Genomic DNA, 23,916 nt, shown 5'->3' on the forward strand with positions numbered 1-23,916 from the left:
CTGGCAAGATTTTTGAGTGTCTGAGCTTGAGTTGAGCCGTGACTGAGACTCCTAACTCTATGCTGGCGTATATAATACTATATTTGGTTGAGCATTCGTTGTGTACCACTGCCAAATGTTACAGCACAGCATGTTTACCACAAAACTTTCCTGCTTTCCAAAGTTGAACCGAAGTATATCGGCCTACCTCTTCTGTTTCTCTGCACGAAACGGGAGGTCGAAAGTAATCCTCGCTACTTTGCCCCGAGGAAACTCCGCATTGACACAGCCCGGATCTCATTCCTGGCACCTCCCTTTCAGGGTAAGTTCAACGTCGGGAATCGCGCGTAACCCCACGGAACTGGCTATCTTTACCTTTCAGTCCCATCGCAGTTGCTTCGTTCCGTACCAGGTCATTTTACTTTACTGAACACCGCATCTTTTGCTCATCGTGGCTTTAGCTCCTTGGAGACCAACCAAGAACCCATTGGGCGGAGTACATAAATGGAGCTCCCTTTGTCCTCGTCGCGTGAGTCGTCGATAACAATTGGCGAATTGTAATTTTGATTCTTTCATATAGTAGTTTGTCCGATGTGAAAGAAGTCGGGTGCATTTCCCGTACATGCGCATCTCCAAGCCGGGCAGTGAGGATGAAGTAGAATCCGTACGTCGGACCGATACGGTATGTGAAGCTGCAAATGATTTTGTTCCACGTTGTAAGCTTATGACTCGTAGGCCTCGTTGCTCCCAGAGATCTTCTTGCTATATGTATCTCAAAGTCGGGTGAGGATGAAGTAGAATCCGTACGTCGGAGCGAACGGTATGTGAAGCTGCAACGATTTTGTTCCACATTGTAAACTTAATGACGTAGCTCGTCGCCCTCTTGCTACACGCACAAATGATGAAATTGTAAGTACTCCCAAATCGCGCGATTTCTGAAGTCAATTGAAAACTGGCTTCACTAGTTCTTATCTATCCAGTTGGCGTCGACATCGCGTCGCAGTTTAAGGCTCAAAACGAATGTAAAGTCCGTCTCTTCCCCGCCGCCAAAATGGCGGCACGCACGCACCTTCTTGCGCGTCCAGCATGTTCACACAATACAAGAGCCCCCATCGGCTCTTTACGACATGCTCCGCCCAGCCTCAACTTTGAACTGGCGAAAGAACTTGAACAATTCAAAGAGGAAACTTGAATGTCCCCAAGGTGGACGAGGGGTTTGCTTCCATTCTCTCTGAGCGGATTGCTCAGAACTCCCTCCAGGAAAGGCGGTTTTTCGTGGCGGGAAGGAACAGATTTAATGAAGACCTGGTATGAAACATCCTAATCTGTAAGTCCCTTTGTCACGGTTGACTTTGCGATACGAGACGAATTGCGAGATGAAAAAACGATCTTTTACAGGAGCTTCGTTTTATTTGAAAAACCTGGGTGCCAATTGTTGGATAGATTATAAAAGTCCGTCTCTTCCCCGCCGCCATTTTGGTGGCACGCACGCACCTTCTTGCGCGTGCAGACTTTGAACTCGACGGTTGGGCCGGCGGAAGAACTTATTTAAGAGGAAACTTGAATGTCCCCAAGGTAGACGAGGTGTTTGCTTCCATTCTCCCTTGGCGGATTACTCAAAACTCCCTCCAGAGAAGGCGGTTATTTGTGGCGGGCCCGGGAAGGAACGGATTTAATGAACGCCAGGCTGCCAGTTGTATGAAACGTCTTAATCTGTAAGTCCCTTTATTGACTTTGCGATACGAGACGAATTGCGAGATGAAAAACGATTTTTAATAGGGGCTTCGTTTTGTTTGAAGAACCTGGGTGCCAATTGTTGTATAAATTGTACGCATGATGTGATTATCTGTAAGTCGGTCCGAACGTTCTGTTGGTACTGGACTGATGATATATATATATACTCTCCGCGATATTATTCAGTCTTCGAGCGTGATAAATACGCGGTTCCTGTTGAATCGACTAAATCTGGCACTCCTTAGTACCCATATGTATCCAATTGGTCGACGTCGCTCCGTGGGGTTCGAAAGGTCAAAACAATGTTCACGACAGGACAAATCATGTCTCGACTCCTCGCAGTCAAATGGAATTATAATTTACAGCTATTAGAAGATATTCATCATGATCCGATATTCCAAAGAAAAATGCTAGGGGACAAGTACGGTAACTACTAGTATACTGTGCGCATCAGTACGGATGACCGATTCATTCATACTCGGTTTTCCTCACCTTCCTGGCCGGTGCCAATATCGCGCTTGGGTTCCGTAGCTTCTTGAATGCCGATGAAGAATATCGATTCCAATGCCAGACAGCCCTAAAGTTCATCTGAGTGAGTTTTTTGGCACGTTCTATCGTTTGTTAAATTTATTTGGACTGAGCACAGGGAACGACCTGGGTGTAAAAGGATGAAGGATTTTAGTGTAGGTTCGCTGCGCCCACCACAACGGTCCCCTCAATCGTAAGGCGAAAGCATCGAAACTTGCCCTTTTTTTTTTTTCTTCCAAAGAGGAAAGCTGAACTGACTCACGTACGTCGGCGTTGACTCACCGTCCGCTCTTCAAACATCCGCCCGATGTTGTGATAACCGGGCGCCCTACATAAATCTGCATTTCACGAAGTGCTTGCCGGCGTACATAGGGTCGACGGACATCTGTATCAGTGACGCTAGCATGCTCCTTCCGACCCCGAGGGTCCAGGTGGCGGACTGTGGCGGAAAGGAATTAAGCAATTTAATGGGGAAAGTTGAACGTCGACCGGGGAAGGTTGACTCACACTGCCCGTCCTCTTTAACCAGGTGACCTTTTGGGATCAATCTACTCAGAAACCCCCTTTCCGGCAGAAACCCTAGGATTTCTCGTTGTCGGGTAGAACCCCCCCATCATCAACCCAAAGAAGTATTTATAGAAACCCTATGTCGGAGATGAATTAAGCAGTGCTGGACAAGTCGGTCTTTGAATTTTACATGTGACATAATCATCCGAAACGATGTCAAATGAGGAGAGAAATGGAAAATAGGGAGATGCAAACCTTGGACCATTCGGGCTCTTAATGGAGAGATCTAGTCACTCAATTGAAACTGGAATTGCGAGGGAATTCAAAAGTTCTTACCATAGTTGAGGCGCGGGAATGGGCTGTCTGAATGCCCAAACGGAATGTTGGAGGGCCACTGCCGAGCCTCGAGGGAAGTCGGACCTCAAATATTTTGACCATCGGCCATCAGTGATTGCTTGTGGTACCCCAGGTTTCTGAAGTGGTTGGATAGAAACCTTGGGGTTTCACGTGGAAAGGGGGGTTTCTGGATAGTTTAATCCGACCTTTTGGGCATGGGGATAGGTGTAGGCCCCGGAAAGGCAAGCGACGTCTTGAATGAAAGAACGGATAATCTGGTCCGATGCGCCGTTGATAAGACGACTTTCTCCGGGCATCCGACGCGTAGTTGATTAGATTAGATTAGACGACGACTACGAAAAAATCTCATACTGTGAGAGGGAGCGTTTCATCCATGGTTGGCTGTGAAAAGCATGATTACGGGAACGTGTGCAACGCGTGGCCGGCGGGGTGTGTGGGGAATTCGAAGTTTAGGGTTGGTGGCCTTGGATTAGGTAACTCAATTGCTGTTTGACCGCAACCACTTTCATCGTCTTCAAACGACTCTCAGAAAACTCGAAAGTTGCGCTAGTCTTGCTAACTATCGTATATCTGACTTACTAACGAGTAAGCCACCTTGGCGATCCTTCTTTTCGTAACTAACTACAAAGCCACCTAGAAAAATGACACTCACCCCACACATCTGGGCCAACCTCCCACTCGAACTCATCCGCGAAATCCTCCTCCACATCGCCTCTTCCCTTCCCCATCAAGCCCATTCCCTCCGACTAATCTCCTCAGACGTCAACATCCTCCTCCTCCGCTTCCTCTTCCGCCACCTCTCCTTCACGCTCCCAGAACACATCTTCCGCTTCACCACCATCGTCCTCCCAAAGCGCCGTCACTACATCCCAGCCCTAAAATCTAAACTACACACATCCCCAAGACCACTCTCATCATACAACGTCGATTCCCTCGTCTTGGTCGTAGACGACCGACGTCCATCCATGGAAACGGCGCTAGCCAGCGTCGGGCCTGTATTTGGCGGATTAACAAAGTTGGCGATAACGGGGCAGAGTTTATCTGCAAACGCGTATTGGTTACGCCAGCACCCCATTTACCCAAGGTTCATGATGATAGTGCATCATGGATCGCCACACCTTGTTAATTTTCATGAACCGGTTTTGAAGGGCGTCACGCACCTTTATACCTCCATCACGCATGGCCATCGCTTTTCGAGCGTTGCGGACGTTCCGGGGCTTACGCACCTTGCCGTTCACGCCCGCGTGGGGTTGTCGGCGGATACGGCGGCAAAGGTTGCGTATTCCCTACAAACGATCTTGAATACCTGTCCAAAGCTGGAATGTCTCGTTCTCAGTCTAAACGCAGATTCTCTGCGTGATCCACATCTAGAAATGTGGGACTACGTCCTGGAAAAATGTCTCGCGGACACGAGGTTCATCCTCCTGCCGTACTACCGACTCCCGCGTGTTGAATGGGGTGATATTGTTAAGGGTGAGGGGAGTATTTGGGCAAGGGCGAAGGAGTGGGTTAAGATGGAGAGGGAGGAGGTTAGGGAGATGACGATGGTTGCTGTTGAGCGGGAGAAGAGTTTGGTTCCGTGTTTGAAGCACCCTAAAGAGGGCGAGTGGGAGATTGATTTGGTGCAGAGGGATGATTATTGGCCCAGGGATGAGAACCCGGATGCGGTGGGGGAGATGGAGTGGTTGGCTAGGGCGAGGTGATGGGATTACGGACATCAGGGAGATGAGCTCAAGTGTTGTTTTTTCTTCGTGTTCGTCCCTTTTCGTTCTCATTAGGAAATCAGACTGATTCGTGTTTAGATCGTTCATTGAGGGACCAAGTTTCAAGTCCACCTATGCTTCATGGGACACAACTTCTTCGTCTGCACTATGCACACCTCTCTGCTCTCGGATACGCTTCGTCCAGTCCGGACTTCTTACACCCTCCTGGTTATTTTCCTTTGAAAATGTCTTCCTGGCGACGTCGAAATCTACACGACTCGTGGCAGGTGTAGCAATGTCGGTCCTCAACTTTGATCGACTCTCCACCCCTTCAACCCCTTCTTCTTCGCACACAGATCCTGCGCGCTCCGCCATGACAGTGGAAACTCCAATTTCTGTATGACTACGAAGGTCGTTTCCAGACCTAAACCATGTTTGGGTTCCAATCGTTCCAATGCTCCCTTTCGTCTTCATCTTCGTCCTACCTTCCCTTTCCTTCAAACTCAACTTGAACGGAGGAGTCAAGTGATGCGGTTGTTCATTCTCTTTGCGACAGCGAAGAACCGTGTGGCTCTGCCTTTATCTAGGGTCGATTTGGATAGACCCCTGCATTCCAGGATCGACTCTTTTCTACTTCCAATCTCCCAGGTCGTCTTGGCCAGGCTGGAGCAGCAACCGTCGTTGTCATGCGCACATCGAGCTTTAGCTTCAGAGATGGAGTGGTTGGCTAGGGCGAGGTGATGGGATGGGATGTTGGATATCGGGAGAGGGAGGGAATGAGCTGGCGTTGGAGGCGGGTGCGTGTTTCTTAGTTCCTACATCTTCATTCCCCCTTCCTGAATCGTCAATAGCCCCACCAACCGCCGCTCTCCCACCCCCCAAACCCAATGGATTTGACGCAGCCGCCCACATTCTCTCCCTTGCCTTCGACGCCAAAGCCTTAGCGAAAGCAGGCTGGACTCCAGACGCGCATTTACCTATCCTCCCTGAAGAGAAGGTGTTCGTCGTCAGTTGGGTGGCTGGAAGCAGGCGTTGGCGAGGTCGTCGGATCATGTTTGACATTGGTGGATTGGCGGTGAACGAGCGTAGTAGTCCATATCACACCTTGCGTACAACGTTCAGGACTGTAATAGTATTCGTTGAATAGACAAGATTTTGTGATGTTGAAGACGCACATCAATGTTATCTATTTACTTCCATCCACAACGTCGTCAAAGCACACAACGACGAACTTGCGCTCTATTTCAACGACCACTTAACGCCAACTAGCTCAACATTCGACATGGACACGGGAATGCGCCCAGCAACAACCAGGTTCGGAAGTTTCACGCAATGTGAGTACATACCACGTTATCTTTCCCGCAAGTTTTCTGCTAACAAAGGTACATAGATTTTGTGCTACTGCCTACTACACACCGAAACGACACGCGAGAACACGAGCTGGCAAGGCAACGGTAACGCGAAACCGAAAACCCAACATGCACGTCTAACGCGTTAACACTACCGGAAGGATGCAGTAGTGGAGGGAATGGATGGATAACCCTACGGAGAGGCGGCCTTTCGCATTTACGAGCTGGGATAGGGTCGTGAGCGGTGGGATAAGGTCATTAAAAGTGAGTACTTATGTTGCTTCGTTCACCTTGCACAAGACTGATGCCTTTGATCGTCTTCAAGCTCCTTGTCGACGTGTTGACAGTTTCTCGCAATGTGAGTATGACACCACCTTTTACACGAGTTTCCACTGACTAAAGGTCATAGATATCGTGCTACTACCTACTCCGAACCGACACGACACGCGGGGGGATGATACCACGTAAACGAAGATTCAACATTGAAAACTAACGCTTACACGCTTTCGGAAGGGCTCGGGAGGGCAGGGAACGGATGTATGAACTACGGAAAGGCGGCGTCTTGCAGCGAGAAGTTGGGGGGGGTCGTGAGCAGTGGAAAGGCGACGAAAGGTAAGTACCTACCTCACATTGGACGTCATGCACAACACTCACCGCCGTGGTCGTTCTAAAGCACTCGGCACCTCTCCTGGTGCGTTCTCGATTGCGGGCGCCGGTTTTGTGGATGAAAATACGTCGTTTCGACGCAAGAGATGAGTAACGACGACGTTTTGAAGCTATGGAGGTGTAAACGGAGTCCGGGGCATGCTAAACGATAAGGTAAGGTCAGTTCAACTCTGTAGGTTGCTGTAAATCTAACGTACCTTTGTAGATTTGATTCCTCTGTCTCGAAACACCTCCAAAAGCGAGATGGAACACCTACGTGAAGATTGTAAGTCAAACACGTTGACGAGAAATGAAAGGACTAATGATATACCTTGGCAGAATCAGCATACGCGACGACGATAAGTCAAGTCAACGGCACGAGGGACATCAAAAGAATGACTTAACGTCTGCGACAGAGAGTACGTACACACGTATCCAATGTACACACCATCAAAAGAAAACCACGGAGGGCCGAGAAGTAAGTACACTTTGTGTACCCCATCTTGTATTTCAACAGAACTTCGGTTCATGCAGTAATAGTTCCATATTCTTTTTTACACAAGTTTTTTACTAACAAAATGTATTAGATTTCGTTTTACTATGTACGAAAAAACGATACGACACGCATGAACGGCAAGGCAACAATAAAACGTACGCGAAGACTCAACATTCAAACGTAACGCGTAAACGCCGCCAGAAGGGTATGGAATGGCATGAAACGAACGTATACACTACGGACAGTGGGCGCTTCGCGTTTACGAGCTGGGATAGGGTTGGAAAGGTCGTGTAAGGTGTATTTATGTCTTGTTAATCCTTAACAATACTGACCGCATGCTATACATGGATATTTTAGCATTCTAAATGTAGCAACCTTCGCATATCATTTCCGCTCTGTTGAGTTCAAAACATGGGGAAAATGGGCGCCATTTCTTTTTTTAAAAAACTAAGCGTAAGTATAATTTCTCAAACTACAAAAAATCCGAGCACGTACTCACCTCCCTCAATCAGCTTTACAAGTGTTCGGGGTGCTACGCACCCCTTGCAGCCGCCATAAACGACGACGAGCAAGAGCGCGTGCATACGACATTGGGTGGGGAGACTAGGGCCTTTTGTTAAGAGTCAAGGCATACGCTCGCCGCGGGGCCAAGATCTCAGAAAAAAAGAGCCACAAATCTTCAAAAAAAACACAGTTTGAGTGTAGGCGTCGATTTTTGCAATAACGTGGAAGTGTACTTACTATGTTTTAGCATGCTCGAGGTGCTATGCACCTCGTGGGGTCACTGTGAATGATGACGAGCGAAAGCGCATGAATTCGACGTTGGGAGAGTTGCCACGGCCCTTTACTCAGAGCTGAGGGGTCCAAAAAGGGCGTGATTTCCCTATAAATGAGCGTAAGTATAATCCCTCGAACTACAAAAATCCGAGCACGTACTAACCCTCTTCAATCAGCTTTACAAGTGTTCGGGGTGCTATGCACCCCTTGTGGCCGCCATAAACGACGACGACCGAGAGCGCACGCATAGAGTCACCACGGCTTTTTCCTAATAGCCAAGGAATCCGCTCGCCGCGGGGCCAAGATATCAGAAAAAACGGCCAAAATCTCCAAAAAAACACGGTTTGAGCGTAGCCGTCGACTATCGCAATAACGTAGATGTGTGCTTACTATGTTTTAGCATGCTCAAGGTGCTACGCACCTCTTGCAGCCACTCTCAAAGAGACAACAAGTGAAAGCGAATGAATACGACGTTGGGAGAGTCGCCATGGCCTTTTACTGAGAGCAGAGGGGTCCGCTCGCCGCGGGGCCAAAACCTCAGTAAAACAAGGCACGAACCTTCGAAAAGCGGGCTGTAAGTGCATAGTTTGATTAGCATAGCGTAGGCGTGTACTGACCTTTGTTTGGCAGCCGTCTGAGTGCAGGGCGCGGACTCCGTAGACCACTTTCAAAAAATGCGGTCTGTGCATGCAAGAGGTAAGTTGACGAAAGATTTGAATGCTTAAGACACTTACTGATGGATAGGATGTCTAGGGGTTGTTACACGATGTCGAGCATGCATCCCTTACTTCCGTTAAGAACCCCTAAGGATTTATCGAGAACGTCGTGGTCTGCTCATCATAAATTTGACTGTCCTAGGAGAAAACATGGTGAGTACCTGCGTATTCGTGCTGGATAAGCAAATACTGACCTTCTAACTTTCAGTAGACTTAATTTTCAGTCACTGGAGTAGCGTTTGTAAGTAAACAGCTTATGTTTAATCAAATATGAATGTACCTTTCATCCAGAACTCGTTAATCAGCGAGGGAAGCGTCAGACAATCTTAGATTCGGGTGGTGAGTAATTTGCGCTCATCGTGGAGAGCAACGTTGAGAGGCTTACCTTGTCATAAGTCAGCATATGACAATGATGAGGAAAGTGGCGATGAGGAAGGCTGCGGTAGCAAGGAGTGTGAGAGGGAGCAGATGATGGAGGAGATAATAGAGGAGAGGAGGAGAGGAACTTGGGAATGGAGAGTTGACGACAAATTCGCCCAGCTTATATAGAATTTGGAAAGGGTTGTACGGGCATATCCGGAATAGTACGTACCTGTCAGGGAATGGAACATTTGACAGATAATGGGATTGAAATGAATTGCGTTGGCAACTTTGGAATTGGTTGATCGGAGATACATGCCGTGCGCTATTTACTGTATCTTCACCCCTCCATTATCCATTTTATTCACCAATGGTAGGAATTATATTATATTTCTTGGTATGTGAATCAGTAGAAATGAAAATGTAATGGTGTATCTTCACGCATACTTTTGTGTAAATGGAAAGTGACTCTGTGTGCATACTACATAACAAAGAAATACAATGTTCGGGATCGCGCTGCTCAAAGAAAAGGAAATACTACAAGATAAAAAAATTCATGGCCATCTAGTATTCTGAAGTAATACCCCTAAAGAATATCTGATAGGGGGATAGACAAAAGCGGACAATTGAATAGTAGAAAATTGAGGACAGCCTCCTACCCACCTTCGAATGAAGATTCACCGCAAAGATCGCACAAAAGTGCTGGGTGAAACACGTTTGGCCTGTCAGGTAGGACCCTTGATGGTGCTAATTTCTGATGTGGAAGCTTGGCAGAAAGTGCCCGTAAGGTGCTGGCACTTTCTGTGGATTCTGGATTCAATGCGGGGACCTGGAAGATGGAACGAGAGACAGAAAAGATTTCACAAATCAAGGAATGAATGGTGCTAGTGAAAATAGAAGGAAGGGGTAATTAGGTCTAGAGCTGGACCCTTGATGAAAAATGAAGAGTACGTAAAGAGGCAGAAGTGGAAATGGGGGAGGAGGAGATGGGCCTTTGGTTGTCCGATGCGCTGTCTCTTCATCTTCGACGCGCAGCACAACAAAGCAACGCGCTCACTTGATTCTTTTTTCAGCATCTGAATATACATCACCAGTATCAAATACTGTACCGTTTCAATGACTTCTTCCTGTTTATAAAATGTGATAAAAATTACGGATGCAAACAGTAAATTTTCCCAATACAAATAAGTGGCCGGAAGTAAAAGCATCTAGTCAAATGTAGGCTATCAATCAGAAGGATATTACATTATACGTATTGTCATGTGTCAAGATTAGCAATTCCGGAAGACACACAGAAGAAAGCAGTCAAGGACAATCAGGTGGACTTACTGAATTGTGCGGGATCATTGAAACGAGATTGCACAAGACTCTCGCCTACGTTCGGAAATACATCTAGGGTCAATTCAGTTGATCGCGGTGAGTTTTCTGAAGATGGGAGGAGTGGATGGACACACATATAGAATATTCAAGTTCGTCATTTCATTGGAATCATGAGGGAGTTTGACCAATTTAAAACCACTGATAATGTTATATCTACTTCTTCAATTGTAACCTTTGGATTTCGGTCAGTCATTGATCAATGGAGGGGGGAACGGAGGAAGGCAATTGGCGCACCTTGAATTTCCGGATTCAGATCTGATCGATGTGCACGGCCACCTTTCTTTCATCAACCCTCATTCTCGTGAATCCTTTGTGAGCCTAAAATGTTGCAACCCTTTGTAACTGCTGACCAAGTGATGCCAGTGTTCCATTCTGCTGGGATCACTAATCGGGTCGTTTGTCGTGCTGAAATTATGTGAGCACTGAGCTGGCATTTCATGATTGTGTTTGTGATACGTAACCCGCTGGGTCAGGGTTCAGATCAGCAGCAAGCTTTCTTCGCAAAGTCAACATGCCCTAGAAAAAGTCCATTCTCCGTGCATCAAAGCCTGAGTCTGCAAATCTAAGTTCAAAGTTCTAGATCTTTTGCGGATAACTCATTGTTATTCATGCCCATGTCATCAGAGTAAAGTACCTGTCAGTGGTTCTCTGCCAAGTACTTTATTCTGCTGAAATGAGCATGAATTGTAAGCTAAATAAGTGAGGAAACCGAGAAAATGTTGGCCACTCAAGACACCATTCAGCATTCTGTAATGGGTTGGGATAATTCCAAAATCTTCAGCTTGAGAAAATTTTCGATCAGGCAGGGTAGTTAGTGATCTGTTACGGAAATGATTTCTAGGGAGGGTTGCCCAGGCCATCGCGAAAATAAACAGCAAGTCAGAAGTTTGCAACAAGGCTGAAAGATCATACCTCGCAGATCCCCGCAGCCCTTGGCTGCTCCAGGTATAAAGCCTCACGAAATATTTGGCGACTTTTGTCCTTCTCTCCTCTTCCTAAGGGGTCCTAATGCCCCTCCTCCCTATGTTTCTTTTTCATGTGCTCCTCTTTGTTCAACAATGTTGTATCCATACATCCATCCAACAGGCAATCTCTTATTCTGTTCTTTCTATGCCTATTCAATATGCGATGCAAAAAATTTGAAGCAAAGTTTTGGCCCCGCGGCGAGCGGACCTCTTTTAATGAAGGTCAGTGCCTGCTTGTTTTTTTGGTATTCAGATGTATGTACTGATACTCACGTTTTTTTGAAAGATTCGTACCCTTTTTCTGAAGTTTTGGCCCAGCGGCGAGCGGACCACTGGCCAGAGTTAAAGTCTGGCAGTCGAGTGATGAAGACCTTTGTTGAACAAAGGGTTCGAGGATGAGCGGTGTAAAGCACCACGACGCCGACCTTTTCAAATGCAATGTAAGTCATTTATCTTTTCAATAGTGTGTGAATGATACTTACCGATTTATTGTAGAGTTCTCGCTGCCGTCATGATTGTGGACGATTGCCTGTTCACTACGTCCACATCGCCTTTCTTAGCCTCGGTCGATGACTGTCCTGATATTGACTAATGTATCAACATCCACTAAACGGGGGTACGTTAGTGTATGCATGTTCAGGGAGGCAAAACTGACTTACTCTTATCGTTTAGCTTCCTACACGTCTCCAGGGCTCGAAAACGATATATCGCCTTCCGCAAAAAATATGTATAGGACTGTGGATGTGTCTTCAACCTTTCCCAACATATACACAATGCCCCGTGCCCCTCCAGATCCCAAAATGACGTATCGTCACCTGCAAAACGGATGCACGCCACTTGGAAACCCTTTCACATTTTCGCGACCGTTACACACTGCCATGCACGCCTCCTAACCCTCTTCCGCAAAACGGTCGCACGGCACCCTCCAGCTTTGATACCCCTTCCACCTCGCCATGGGTTTCCCAAGCTTCGAGACGATGTATCGTCGTCTGCTCAACGCCCTCTCTACATGCTAGCAAGTTTTTCCCACTGTTCCACAGCGTCCTGCATCCCTCCTGGCCCCAAGACCACGTGTCGTCATCCGGAAAATGATCACACGCCACCCTCCAGCTTCTGGAGCCCTTCCACCTCGCTATGGGTCTCCCAGGCTTCAAGACGACATATCGCAGTCCGCTAAACACCCTCTCTATGCATGGGATGGCATTGGCTGGGGTTGGGAACTTCGAAAAGACAAGAATAAAGAGGTTTGGTAAGTGTTTAGATCCATAAGGGCGAAGAGGTGCTTACCCATTTCGTTTAGAATTCTTCCACAACACCATACACCCCTCCTGGCCCCAAGACAATGTATCGTCGTCCGTATATTGGCCACACGCCACCCTCCAGCTTCCAAAACCATTCCACCTCGCCATAAGTCTCCCAAGCTCCGAGACGACGTATCGACGTCCGCTAAACGCCCTCTATGTGCTTGGGAAAAATTCCGACCGTTGCACAACACCCTACACCGCTTATGGCCCCAAGACGACGTATCGTCGTCCGCAAAACGATCGTACACCACCCTTTAGCTTCAGAAACCCTTCCACATCGCCATCGGTTCCCCAGGCTTGGAGACGACGTATCGTCGTCCGCTAAACACCCTCTCTATGCGTGGGTCGTGCACGGATGTCGGATGGCATCCGTTGCGGTTGAAAACTGCGAAAATACAATAATAAATAGGTTTTAGCATTCTGAACACAAAGAAGTACTTACCTACTTCATTTGGAGTCATCCCCGCCCTTTGTTCCCTTGACGCAACATATCGACGTCCGCTAATCCCTATCCGGGCATGACATGGGTCCCGCCAGGGCTCGTTTCTCGTTTTCGGTCGACGTTGGCGGCTGGAACAACTACGCGCTGTCATTCTTTGAAGCTTTGGCAAAGGGGTGACTTCCTCACCCCCCCGCCTGCCTTCCACCTCTCCAAGGCTCGCCACGACGTATCGACGTCCGCCAAGACGTCGTTGATGTTCTACACGTGGTGCCACATGTTGTAGCTTTGATGTGGGTGAGTTTTACATTGCTTTGAGCTCTGAAATGATTACTTACTTCTTCAAAGATCGTTTACGTGCGCTACCAGCTTCTCAGTGTTTCCCGGCCTTGGCGACGTGACAAACGACATCAACTACGCCCTAACGCCCTCAACGCAAGTCCGTCTTTGAGTTGCGGCGTGTTTACTGTCAAGTTTCCATTGTTATGCAAGTTCATGGACTTACATTTCACATTTAGCCGCTTCAACACGTTACCGCACCTTTCCAATGCTCAACACAATGTATCGACGTCCACCAAACACGTTGGGACGTCGTTGACCTTGTTGAAATCAGTTGCATGCTGTAGCTTTCAGATAAAGGTGAATTTTAGGTTGGTTTGCATCATAAGGCGATTGCTTACATGTTTGAAGGTTGTTTACGTCCGTTACCAGCTCCCAAAGGTTCCCCGGCCTTTGCAATGTCACCAACTACATCAACTACACCCTGATCAGCTTCAACGCAAATTTCGTCCAGTTGTACTGTTGATCTTCGAGGTAAGTCGTTTGCTTTTGTGGTTATGAGAGTAGTCATGAACTTACCTTTTATTTCAGCCGTTTCAACGTTAATGCCCTCAATCCACCTTCCCAAAACCCAACACGATGTATTGACATCCACCGTACGTGTTGAGGGTGTCGTCGATGTTGTGCAAACACGCCGTTCGTTGTAACTTTTGAATACGTGAGTTTTGCATCGATTTGAGATGTGATTGTCCGCTTACTTGTTTGAAGGTCGTTTTCACGTGTTATCGCTTTGTGAACGGTGTTCAACCTTTTACACATCACCAACTATGCTGAAGGCGTCTTCCGCTTCGCGTATATTGTGATTCTTTGAAGTAAACGGTAGTTTTACCGTTATGCGAGTTTTCATGGACTTACTAACCATTCTAACTTGTAATTGCAGAACTCTGTGCATTTATGACGTTGTTAGTAAGTTTGGAGCCTTCAGATAAGAGTCTGACACGTACCTTTGGTGTTTGACGAACTTGGCAGGAGGAGAAATGTTTGTTTGGTTTTGTTACATTTCGTAGATACTTCACGTTTGTCGTCGATATCAAATTTATGGGGAGGTTCCGCTCGTCCGTCGTACCTTGTACTGAAAATATGACGAAAAATTGTTGAAAACTTACCACTTTTCACAGCTGACTCTCAATCGCCTTTTTAACTTTAAATGGCTGCTTTCTTGTTGGTCCGGCAGCTACTCGGACTTTGAATCAACACGCAAGCACAGCATAAACAAACAACACGCTTTCCTTCTCTCTACCAAAATGACGCGCTTCTTGCACGAAGAATGTCACCGCTCTCTCTCAAGCCACCTAGAAAAATGACACTCTCCTCACACATCTGGGCCAACCTCCCACTCGAACTCATCCGCGAAATCCTACTCCACATCGCCTCTTCCCTTCCCCATCAAGCCCATTCCCTCCGCCTAATCTCCTCAGACGTGAACATCCTCCTCCTCCGCTTCCTCTTCCGCCACCTCTCCTTCACGCTCCCAGAACACATCTTCCGCTTCACAACCATCATCCTCCCAAAGCGCCGTCACTACATCCCAGCCCTAAAATCCAAACTACACACATCCCCAAGACCACTCTCATCATACAACGTCGATTCCCTCGTGCTAGTCGTAGACGACCGACGTCCGTCCATGGAAACGGCGCTCGCCAGCGTCGGGCCTGTATTTGGCGGATTAACAAAGTTGGCGATTACGGGGCAGAGTTTATCTGCGAACGCGTATTGGTTACGCCAGCACCCCATTTACCCAAGGTTCATGATGATAGTGCATCATGGTTCACCGCACCTTGTTAATTTTCATGAACCGGTTTTGAAGGGCGTCACGCACCTTTATACCTCCATCACGCATGGCCATCGCTTTTCGAGTGTTGCGGACGTTCCGGGGCTTACGCACCTTGCCGTTCACGCGCGTGTGGGGTTGTCGGCGGATACGGCGGCAAAGGTTGCGTATTCCCTACAAACAATCTTGGATACCTGTCCAAAGCTGGAATGTCTCGTTCTCAGTCTAAACGCAGATTCCCTGCGTGATCCACATCTAGAAATGTGGGACTACGTCCTTGAAAAATGTCTCGCGGACACGAGGTTCATCCTCCTGCCGTACTACCGACTCCCGCGTGTTGAATGGGGTGATATTGTTAAGGGTGAGGGGAGTATTTGGGCGAGGGCGAAGGAGTGGGTTAAGATGGAGAGGGAGGAGGTTAGGGAGATGACGATGGTTGCTGTTGAGCGGGAGAGGAGTATGCTTCCGTGTTTGAAGCACCCTAAAGAGGGCGAGTGGGAGATTGATTTGGTGCAGAGGGATGATTATTGGCCCAGGGATGAGAACCCGGATGCGGTGGGGGAGATGGAGTGGTTGGCTAGGGCGAGGTGATGGGATTACGGACATCAGGGAGAGGAGCTCAAGTGTTGTTTTTTCTTCGTGTTCGTCCCTTTTCGTTCTCATTAGGAAATCAAACTGATTCGTGTTTAGATCGTTCATTGAGGGACCAAGTTTCAAGTCCACGTATGCTTCATGGGACACAACTTCTTTGTCTGCACTATGCACACCTTTCTGCTCTCGGATAGGCTTCGTCCAGTCCGGACTTCTTACACCCTCCTGGTTATTTTCCTTTGAAAATATCTTACTTCCTGGCGACGTCGAAATCTACACGACTCGTGGCAGGTGTAGCAATGCCGGTCCTCAACTTTGATCGACTCTCCACCCCTTCAACCCCTTCTTCTTCGCACACAGATCATGGGCGCTCCGCCATGACAGTGGAAACTCCAATTTCTGTATGACTACGAAGGTCGTTTCCAGAACTAAACCATGGTCGGGTTTCAACTGTTCAATGCTCCCTTTCGTCTTCATCTTCGTCCTACCTTCCCTTTCCTTCAAACTCAACTTGAACGGCGGAGTCAAGTGATGCGGTTGTTCATTCTCTTTGCGACAGCCAAGAACCGTTGGCTCTGCCTTTATCTAGGGTCGATTTGGATAGATCCCCGCCTTCCAGGATCGACTCTTTCCTACTTCCAATCTCCCAGGTCGTCTTGGCCAGGCTGGAGTAGCAACCGTCGTTGTCATGCGCACATCCGAGAGCTTCAGCTTCATCTCGTACCTCCAAATTGTCTTCGTCCAGTCCGACTTCTTACACCTTCCTCCAACATACTTTACTTTCTGACACCGTCCACCCTCTTCCGATCTATAAATGAACCCGAGCCTGGTTCAGGAATCACGTTGTGGCAGGCTTTCAGTGGAATGTAGATCCATGACCCACTGAATCGACTCTCCAACCCTTCGCCCCCTAAACACAGATTGTCTGGACCATGCGTCGGGTTACAGTTGTCATATGCTCCCTTTTGTTTTCGTCCTACAAGACCTTCCCTTCAAGTTGAACTCAATTGAACAGGGGGGTCAAGTGATGCGGTTGTGTTCATTCTCTTTGCGACACCCATTGGCTCTGCCTTTATCTAGGGTCGATTTGGATAGATCCCCGCCTTCCAGGATCGAGTCTTCTCTCCTTCCAATCTCCCTCAGGTCGTCATGGAGCAGCAACCATTGTTGTCATGCGCATACCCAGCTTCATCTTCATTTCGTACCCTCAAATCCGAGTGCCAGGATTGTTTATGTTCTTTCTGCATTATACTCCTCGGGCCATGCATGTCCCAGGTTGGGAGTTGCAATTGTCGCTGTCGTTGCGCCTCCATTTCGTACCCTCGGATTTGCTTGTCAGAACTATAGGCAAGGTGTGGGTGATTGGTGGTGATGAGTGGGCGAGGCATGAGTGAAGGTTAATCCAAGATTGGTTCGTGGTTGTTCCCTTCAAAATCTGACCTGAATCTGACTCTTTTTCATAGATCGATTTCGAGGGAGGGTATGAACCCGCGAAACTATCATGGATCGATTTTTGGACCACACCTGCTTCTTCTAGGCTGATCCCCGATATCCGGTCAAGGCTATAGTGACACTAGATCTTGCGAGTCCACAATAGATTCGATGGGCGTGTACCTTTCTTTTCATGAAGCAAGCGCCCACCACATGCCGTTTCAGGCCCTTCTGCATTATACATCCCCCTCCGCCACGGGTCATATATGCCCCAGGTGGGAGTTGCAATTGTCGTTGTCGATGGTCCGCCTCCGTTTCGTACCCTCGAATTCGCTTGTCAAAACTACAAGCAAGATTGAGGTGATTGGTGGGTGAGGGCCAGGTGATAATGGCGCGGAATAAGTCTAGGTTAATTTGCGTTTGGTTCGTGCTTGTTACCTTGATACCTAACCATGCCTTTCATAGATCGATTCAAGGGAGGGTACAACCCGCGAAACAGTCATGGACAGAGTTTTGGACCACTCTTGCTTCTTCTAGGCTGATCCCGATATCGGGGCAAGTCTATAGATCTTGCGAGTCCACATTAGATTCGATGGGTCCACGAAGCAAGCACCACCTGCCATGGTCAGCCGCCGTAGCTTCGCCATCTGCTATTCCAATCTTACGATTCCCCGGCTTACTCTTCATCCCAAAGCATCTGATCGCTGGATCATACACCAATTGTCGATGTTCCCTTTCCATTTCGTCACCTCGAAGTCGCTTGTCAGAACTATAATCAAGGCCTGGGTGATTGGTGGGTGAGGGCCAGGTGATTCGTGGGCGGGGCTTAGGAGAGAGAATGTCCTCGTTTGGTTCGTGGTGATTACCTTGAAATCTGGCCTGAATCTGACTTCTTTTTATAGATCGATTCAAGGGAGGGTCATGGATAGGCTGATCCCGATATCGGGGGGGCAAGTTTATGGTGACACTACATAGATCTTGCGAGTCCACATAAGATTCGACGGGCGATACATATCATCGGCAGTGTGTGCCTTTTCTTTTTGTGGAGGAAGCGGCCACACGCCGTGTCAGCCACCGTCGCTTCGCCATCCACGATTCCAATCTTACGATCCTCCGACTTCAGCCCCAAAGCATATTGACCGCTGGACTATACTCCCATGACGAAGGCCTCCATTTCGCATCTCACATCCTGGTTTAGTCATCAAGTTTTGGGTCCCCCCTCCCGTATCCAGGTTGATTCTGATGTCAAGGCCTGCAAGGAAGATCTGGTCTCTCCCATCCACCTGCCTCCCTCCGTTCTCCTTCCGACTTGCACTTCAGCTTACATAAGCTCTGCCAATTGTTGAAGGCCGTCAACCTCCATTTCGTACCCTCGAACCATGATGCGAATGACAGAATTAGAAACGGACTATTTACGTTCTTCTGCATTTATGCGCCCTCTCCGAACGGGTGCGCCAGTGAGCTATCTTGGTGTTTTCCATTGAACATCGGTACCGGATCTTCTGACTTCCTTTCTGGTCACGCGGACACTTGTCTATACGTCCATTCTTCTGCATACCATGTTAGGAGCTCCAGACATGTATCAACCCAGTCTTACGACCACAATGATACATTTTTTTTTTTTTTTTTTTTTTCGAGTCAAATTTAGAGTCCATTAGGGCGAGGCCCTATGTCAGACTTTACAACTTTTGTAGACTACCTATGGCCCCTAATGCCATGTATTCCTGACCCCCTTGAGATTGCCCCATGCACTGTTGAGGGCACGCCCACGGTGAACATTCCCCCACCCAGCCCGGCACGAAAACGCCGTTTTGGGACACATCTGTATAAGTGAGCGGGGTAGTCTCGTCATCTTGCTTATCTTTGCAATCCATCTTAGTAGTGTTTCGGCTTGTTAAGTACCCGATCGCGAGGCGACAGGCACAGTCGGTGGGACGAGCATGATCAGGTGAAAGACAAAAAGTCTTGGTGTTTCCGTGTATCTGTCTTCATGTGTTTTCGGCGTTATCCTTGTAGCTGTTGAGAGAAAAGGTCGTCTGCTTGGGGTCCGCAGACTGAAAAGCGGGTAGAGGAGAGAGGGGGGGTGTTTTGGGCGAGCCCGCTGGCTGGGGCCAGCTATTCTGTTGAGACCTGTGCTGTAGTAAAGATTCCTGAAAGCGTGCGTTATCCATCAATCTTCCTCAGTTTCTAAGTGGGATACATCACCTATTGTGTCTCCAAGCGTTGTCTTGAGCCTGGCCGTCCTCCCCACGAATTTGAGCAGTTCCTTGACCCTGTCCAAACTTGCCAGGATTCCTCGGAGATCCCTCGAGTGACGACCCAGCGCCCTATCCATATCATATCGCTCTGCCGCGTACGTCTGACACTCAAACAGGAAATGCACCACTGTCTCCGTGATCTCCAGCCGCTCCCTACTCCAGCATGACGCGCAACGCCCGTTGGTCGATTTATTGATGCGATAGAGGTAGCTATTGAGGGGTATGTGGCCGGTTCGTATTTGTGTTAGTAAACTCGCCTGGGGCCTGGAGAGCCTGTCGCTGATTTTCCGGAACTTGTTGAAGGGGAAGTCCTTGTCGACGTGTTGGAACCTGGCGTATCGTGGTGACTCTTTCCATGCATTCTTCCACCTGACCTTCAGCTGCACTCCAAACTCCTGCTTCACCGCTGATGCGCTATACGGCAAGCGCTTGCGTAGTATTGGGGGCAGCTCCTCCCATGGGCTTGAGTCGCCCTGTGCCGCTTTCTTCGCTTCTTCATCCACCCTTTCGTTCCCCTTCACCCCTGTGTGAGCCGCCACCCACTTGAGCGCAAACTTGTCAGTATCGTTGGGACCTGGAACATCAGTTCCGTCTCCCATAATCTCTGTAAGGCCCAGGTAACCCATTACTAGGTATTGGCCTGGGCCCGGTTTCCTCGTGTTTGTCGCCTTTATGAAGGCCTGACTGTCTGTGTAACTGGTGATCGTCGCCTTCCCTACCTCTGGTTGATCTTGTAGCATCCATGCTGCAAGAATAGAGCCTACCGCCTCTCCTTCGAAGGTGGTATGCTTCGTCAGTGAACCTAAATGAAAACGTAAGATCCTTTCAGGCTCCTCAACCCCTTTCCTGTAGAGGACCGCCGCTGCCCCTACCCCTCCTTCGAACCCTGAACCATCGGTGTAAATCTTGATGTCAGAGTCGTCCTTCGCCTCGTCTTTTATCGACTCTTCCTTCGAGCTTGCGACCATTGCTGTGAAGGCCCTCTTGTACGTCGGTGGCCGTGGGTCTGGTCTGATTGTTTCAAAGCGCCGTGGCTTGATCTTGAAACATTCTATCAACTTCTGCAAAGGGGCAAGGTGAGTTTTTGCTGGGGTCTTGCTATATCCTCGTATCATGGCCCTAAGGGGGTGGCTGTCGGGTAAGGTCGCGGTTCGGACTACAGCCGCGTGACATATGCGCTCGAGCATGAGATTCACCGGAAGAACCCCGGCATGTGCATCCAGCAGGTCGTTCGGTGAGGTCCATAGGCCCCCTGTGATTGCCCTCGTTGCTATCCTCTGTATCTTCCCCATTGCCTTTTGCGCCCTTACTGACCCGCTGTTGTTCCGTTTGCCTTCCTTCTTGTGCGGAGGCACAAACCAGACATCCAGCGCGTAAGTCATCTTGGGAACTGCCACCGAGATATACAGTAGTCGCATGAGCTTTGGTCGGATACCTAGGTTAGTGCGGGTTAGTCGACGGAACATCATGATATATGACGTAGCCTTCACCAAAGCCCCATTCTCCTGTACTCTCCATCGTAACTGAGCATCGATGTGCACCCCCAAATACTTGTAGCTCCCAACTTCTTCTACAACCCTCCCTTGCAGCCGGAGTACCGGATTTGGGCGATCTTCAGGTTTCCTTGCTTGCGGCTGGCAGTGCATCACGGCCACTTTGCTGATTTCGAAGTTTGAGTTGTGGTCCTTGGCCCAGTCGAAGCCTCCTTCCCTTCTCTCCATAAAGCTCTTTAGTGCTCGTGTCGTTTCCTTGAATGTCTTTGCCGTAGCTACCACCAGAGCGTCGTCCACGTAACCGATGGCGTCTTCATTCAGCCGTCGTAAGGCCTCCAGCAGGTCCGCGTTGTAGATGACGTAGAGTAGCATTGAGATCGGGTCGCCTTGTCCGATACCGTTTGTGATTTCGATGAACTCTGAAATAAAGTCGTCAAACTTTAGCTTGGTCTTACGTCCTTTCAGCAGCCGCTCGATGAACTTGACATAAACGGTTGGTATTCTTCGCTTCTTGAGATTGTGTATGAGCCTGTCAGTGACCGCGTTTGGGAAGGCCCCCTCTACGTCCAGGAAAAGGACCGATGCGACCCTCTTTTTGCCCCAAGCTGACTTGATCTTTCCTACCAGGTAGTGAATGGCGTCCGTCGTGGTTCGGCCTGGTCGTCCTCCGAAGTGTGTGTCTGGCAGCAGGGCGTCCTTTTCCACCATGTGTGAGATGTTCTCCGCGACAATTGCTGTTAGTACTTTGGGTATCGTGCAGAGAAGGGCTATTGGACGGTAGGCTTTTGGTATCTCGTAGCACGGTTTACCTGGTTTCCGGAGTACCGCCGTGGTAAACACCTGCCACCCTGGGCAGTAGGTGTTCAAAGCGAAGACGCCTCTAAAAAGATGAGTTAGATAGTCGATCAGCTGCTCCAAACACTTCTGCAAGACCACATTAGGGATCTCGTCTGGGCCGCACGCCTTGAAGGGCGACAACCTCCTGATTTGTCGTGTGATTTGCTCTGAGGTGATGATTGGCGGTGGAGGAAGCGGTTCTGGGTACTCGTGGTTCTCTGGGACCCTGGAGAGCTCTGGTTTCTTGGGAAAGAAGATCTGCGCCAATACCTTCGCCTTGCCTTCGTTGGTGTTGATTTCCTGCAGGAGGCCGCCCCCCCCCTTCGACAGGTACCTTGAGTGTTGGAATGCGTGTCTTGCCTCCGTCTCCAATGGGCTCCTTGAGGTATCGATTTGCCGTCCACAGATCTTGTTCAGCCGCATTTTCCAAGAAATCCTCCCAGTGCCGGCGCTTGGCCTCCATGATGGCCTCCCCGTACTCGTTCCTGGCTTTCCGTAACTCTGTGTGCGAGATGTGATCTGGGAGTGCCCAGAATCTATACGCGAGCCGACTTAGCTTTTTCATCATTGTCTTCTTCCGGCTAAGGTCGCTGTTCCACCATCTCTTCAAGAACAGGCATGGCTTGTTCTCTGGGACCCTGGTTCGGATGACGTCTTGGATGGCTTCTGTAAGATCTGTCGCGGCTTCTTGAAACTGTCGCCTTGTTGTAAGTGGCTGTGGAAGTGGAATGTCGAGTAGTCGAATGGCCAGGTTTTCTTGGAAGTCCTCCCAGTCCGTAGCTCTGAAGTTGTAAGATGTTTTGAATGTGATGCGCTCTTGTGGTAGGTCAATATAGGTTGCTATTGGGAAGTGGTCGGTCGCTGGTGGCCTGATTGAAGGGTCAACCTCGCATCGGATTAGTAGGTCGTATATCTCTTCCGTACACCAAAAGTTGTCGGGGCGCGAGTATTTCTTGGTGACTAGGTGCTCCAGTGTCGGTTGCCCCTTCGGTAGGGCCATCTTCAGGTTGAGGTCTGCAAGCATTTCTATCAGTTTTCCTGCGTCTTGCATGGCTCTTGGTGTGAAGAGTCTGTCGTCCGTGTCGTCGTCCCACATCGGATGATGTCTGTTGAAGTCGCCAGCCCATATTAGATGGTCGTCCTCCCTTGACAGAACTTCCACGCGGTTTGTGCGTAAGAACTCGCGGACCACACATAAAGTTCTTGAGTGATTGCAGTCGTTATAGGTGTTGATGATAGTTAGTCGTCCATAGGCGCCAGCCATCTGGATTGTGACAGTGTCGTTGGTTCCCGGCATGTTGAGTATTTTCCATGAGCTAGTTGCGAGATCCGAGCTGACCCAAGTTACCGCTCTTGTCATTGGTGCCTTGTCCTTGTATCGGTCTACTGGGGCCACTGCGACGAAACCGTTTGGCGTCCTGATGTTGCCCATCACCGTCACGTGCGGCTCCTGCACCAGCACTATATCCCACTCCTTCTTCGATACTCTGTTGTACAATTCTAGGTGCGCTCTTGATGACTTGTTGAGGTTAATTTGAAGTATCCTTAGTCTTGTTGGCGATGGTTGCGGTTGTTCAGACATTGGGCATGGTTAGAGGTTGGGCACTATCTGGGGGCGTTAAACCATTGCTCGACACAGGAGGGGCTATCGGAGATTCTGGATTGGGGAAATGAGGAGGGGGGGACTTAGCTACTGGGGGGGTCGAGCGCTGACTCGACCGAGACTCCTTGGTGTACGGTCTTCCACCTGGAGCCGCATACTCGAAATTGATCTGCGTCTGCCTGTACCTGTTCTTCTGTGAACCTGGCTGGGCCGGATTGACCTGAACCTCTGCCGGGGGGACTCGACGTCCTTGCGTTGGATAAGATGGTGACCACGTCCATGATTCCTTCGCTGGGAAGAACGGTAAGTCGTTTGCTGGATCCCTGGCGTTGAGGTCTTCGATCTTTCTGAGGA

The 23,916-nt window shown here is 49.0% G+C and overlaps 6 protein-coding genes across 6 annotated transcripts; 4 read left to right on the forward strand and 2 right to left on the reverse strand.

Annotated features, from left to right (window-relative positions):
* Positions 1-130: 130 nt before the first annotated feature.
* Positions 131-1,958, forward strand: LACBIDRAFT_328008 (uncharacterized protein; the record flags this gene model as incomplete). Its single annotated transcript, XM_001881840.1, has 9 exons — positions 131-301; positions 441-508; positions 583-643; positions 759-782; positions 851-888; positions 1,161-1,287; positions 1,423-1,619; positions 1,700-1,827; positions 1,900-1,958. The coding sequence occupies 9 exons, from the start codon at positions 131-133 to the stop codon at positions 1,956-1,958; spliced, it is 873 nt and encodes a 290-aa protein (XP_001881875.1).
* Positions 1,959-3,478: 1,520 nt separating this feature from the next.
* LACBIDRAFT_294544 (uncharacterized protein) lies at positions 3,479-7,206 on the forward strand (the record flags this gene model as incomplete). Its single annotated transcript, XM_001881841.1, has 13 exons — positions 3,479-3,534; positions 3,743-4,804; positions 4,908-5,205; positions 5,426-5,530; positions 5,578-5,605; positions 5,660-5,814; positions 5,956-6,142; positions 6,199-6,262; positions 6,361-6,421; positions 6,505-6,515; positions 6,775-6,848; positions 7,029-7,088; positions 7,148-7,206. 13 exons carry the CDS (start codon positions 3,479-3,481, stop codon positions 7,204-7,206), a joined length of 2,220 nt encoding a protein of 739 aa, XP_001881876.1.
* A 531-nt stretch (positions 7,207-7,737) lies between these two features.
* On the reverse strand, positions 7,738-8,856 carry LACBIDRAFT_328010 (uncharacterized protein; the record flags this gene model as incomplete). Its single annotated transcript, XM_001881979.1, has 7 exons — positions 7,738-7,745; positions 7,798-7,901; positions 8,071-8,181; positions 8,280-8,436; positions 8,497-8,647; positions 8,693-8,756; positions 8,810-8,856. The coding sequence occupies 7 exons, from the start codon at positions 8,854-8,856 to the stop codon at positions 7,738-7,740; spliced, it is 642 nt and encodes a 213-aa protein (XP_001882014.1).
* A 4,467-nt stretch (positions 8,857-13,323) lies between these two features.
* Positions 13,324-15,940, forward strand: LACBIDRAFT_328011 (uncharacterized protein; the record flags this gene model as incomplete). The annotated part of the gene is made up of 7 exons (XM_001881842.1): positions 13,324-13,415; positions 13,588-13,678; positions 13,873-13,889; positions 13,930-14,034; positions 14,110-14,174; positions 14,459-14,484; positions 14,786-15,940. 7 exons carry the CDS (start codon positions 13,324-13,326, stop codon positions 15,938-15,940), a joined length of 1,551 nt encoding a protein of 516 aa, XP_001881877.1.
* A 790-nt stretch (positions 15,941-16,730) lies between these two features.
* On the forward strand, positions 16,731-17,312 carry LACBIDRAFT_298766 (uncharacterized protein; the record flags this gene model as incomplete). Its single annotated transcript, XM_001881843.1, has 1 exon — positions 16,731-17,312. The coding sequence occupies exon 1, from the start codon at positions 16,896-16,898 to the stop codon at positions 17,310-17,312; it is 417 nt and encodes a 138-aa protein (XP_001881878.1). The 5' UTR covers positions 16,731-16,895.
* Positions 17,313-21,821: 4,509 nt separating this feature from the next.
* On the reverse strand, positions 21,822-22,010 carry LACBIDRAFT_170165 (uncharacterized protein; the record flags this gene model as incomplete). Its single annotated transcript, XM_001881980.1, has 1 exon — positions 21,822-22,010. A coding segment is annotated over one exon (189 nt), but the record flags the coding sequence as incomplete, so codon positions are not given.
* Between the last annotated feature and the right edge of the window lie 1,906 nt (positions 22,011-23,916).

This window comes from Laccaria bicolor, genomic scaffold (genome assembly GCF_000143565.1).
Source record: "Laccaria bicolor S238N-H82 LACBIscaffold_14 genomic scaffold, whole genome shotgun sequence".
Taxonomy (NCBI): Eukaryota; Fungi; Basidiomycota; class Agaricomycetes; order Agaricales; family Hydnangiaceae; genus Laccaria; species Laccaria bicolor.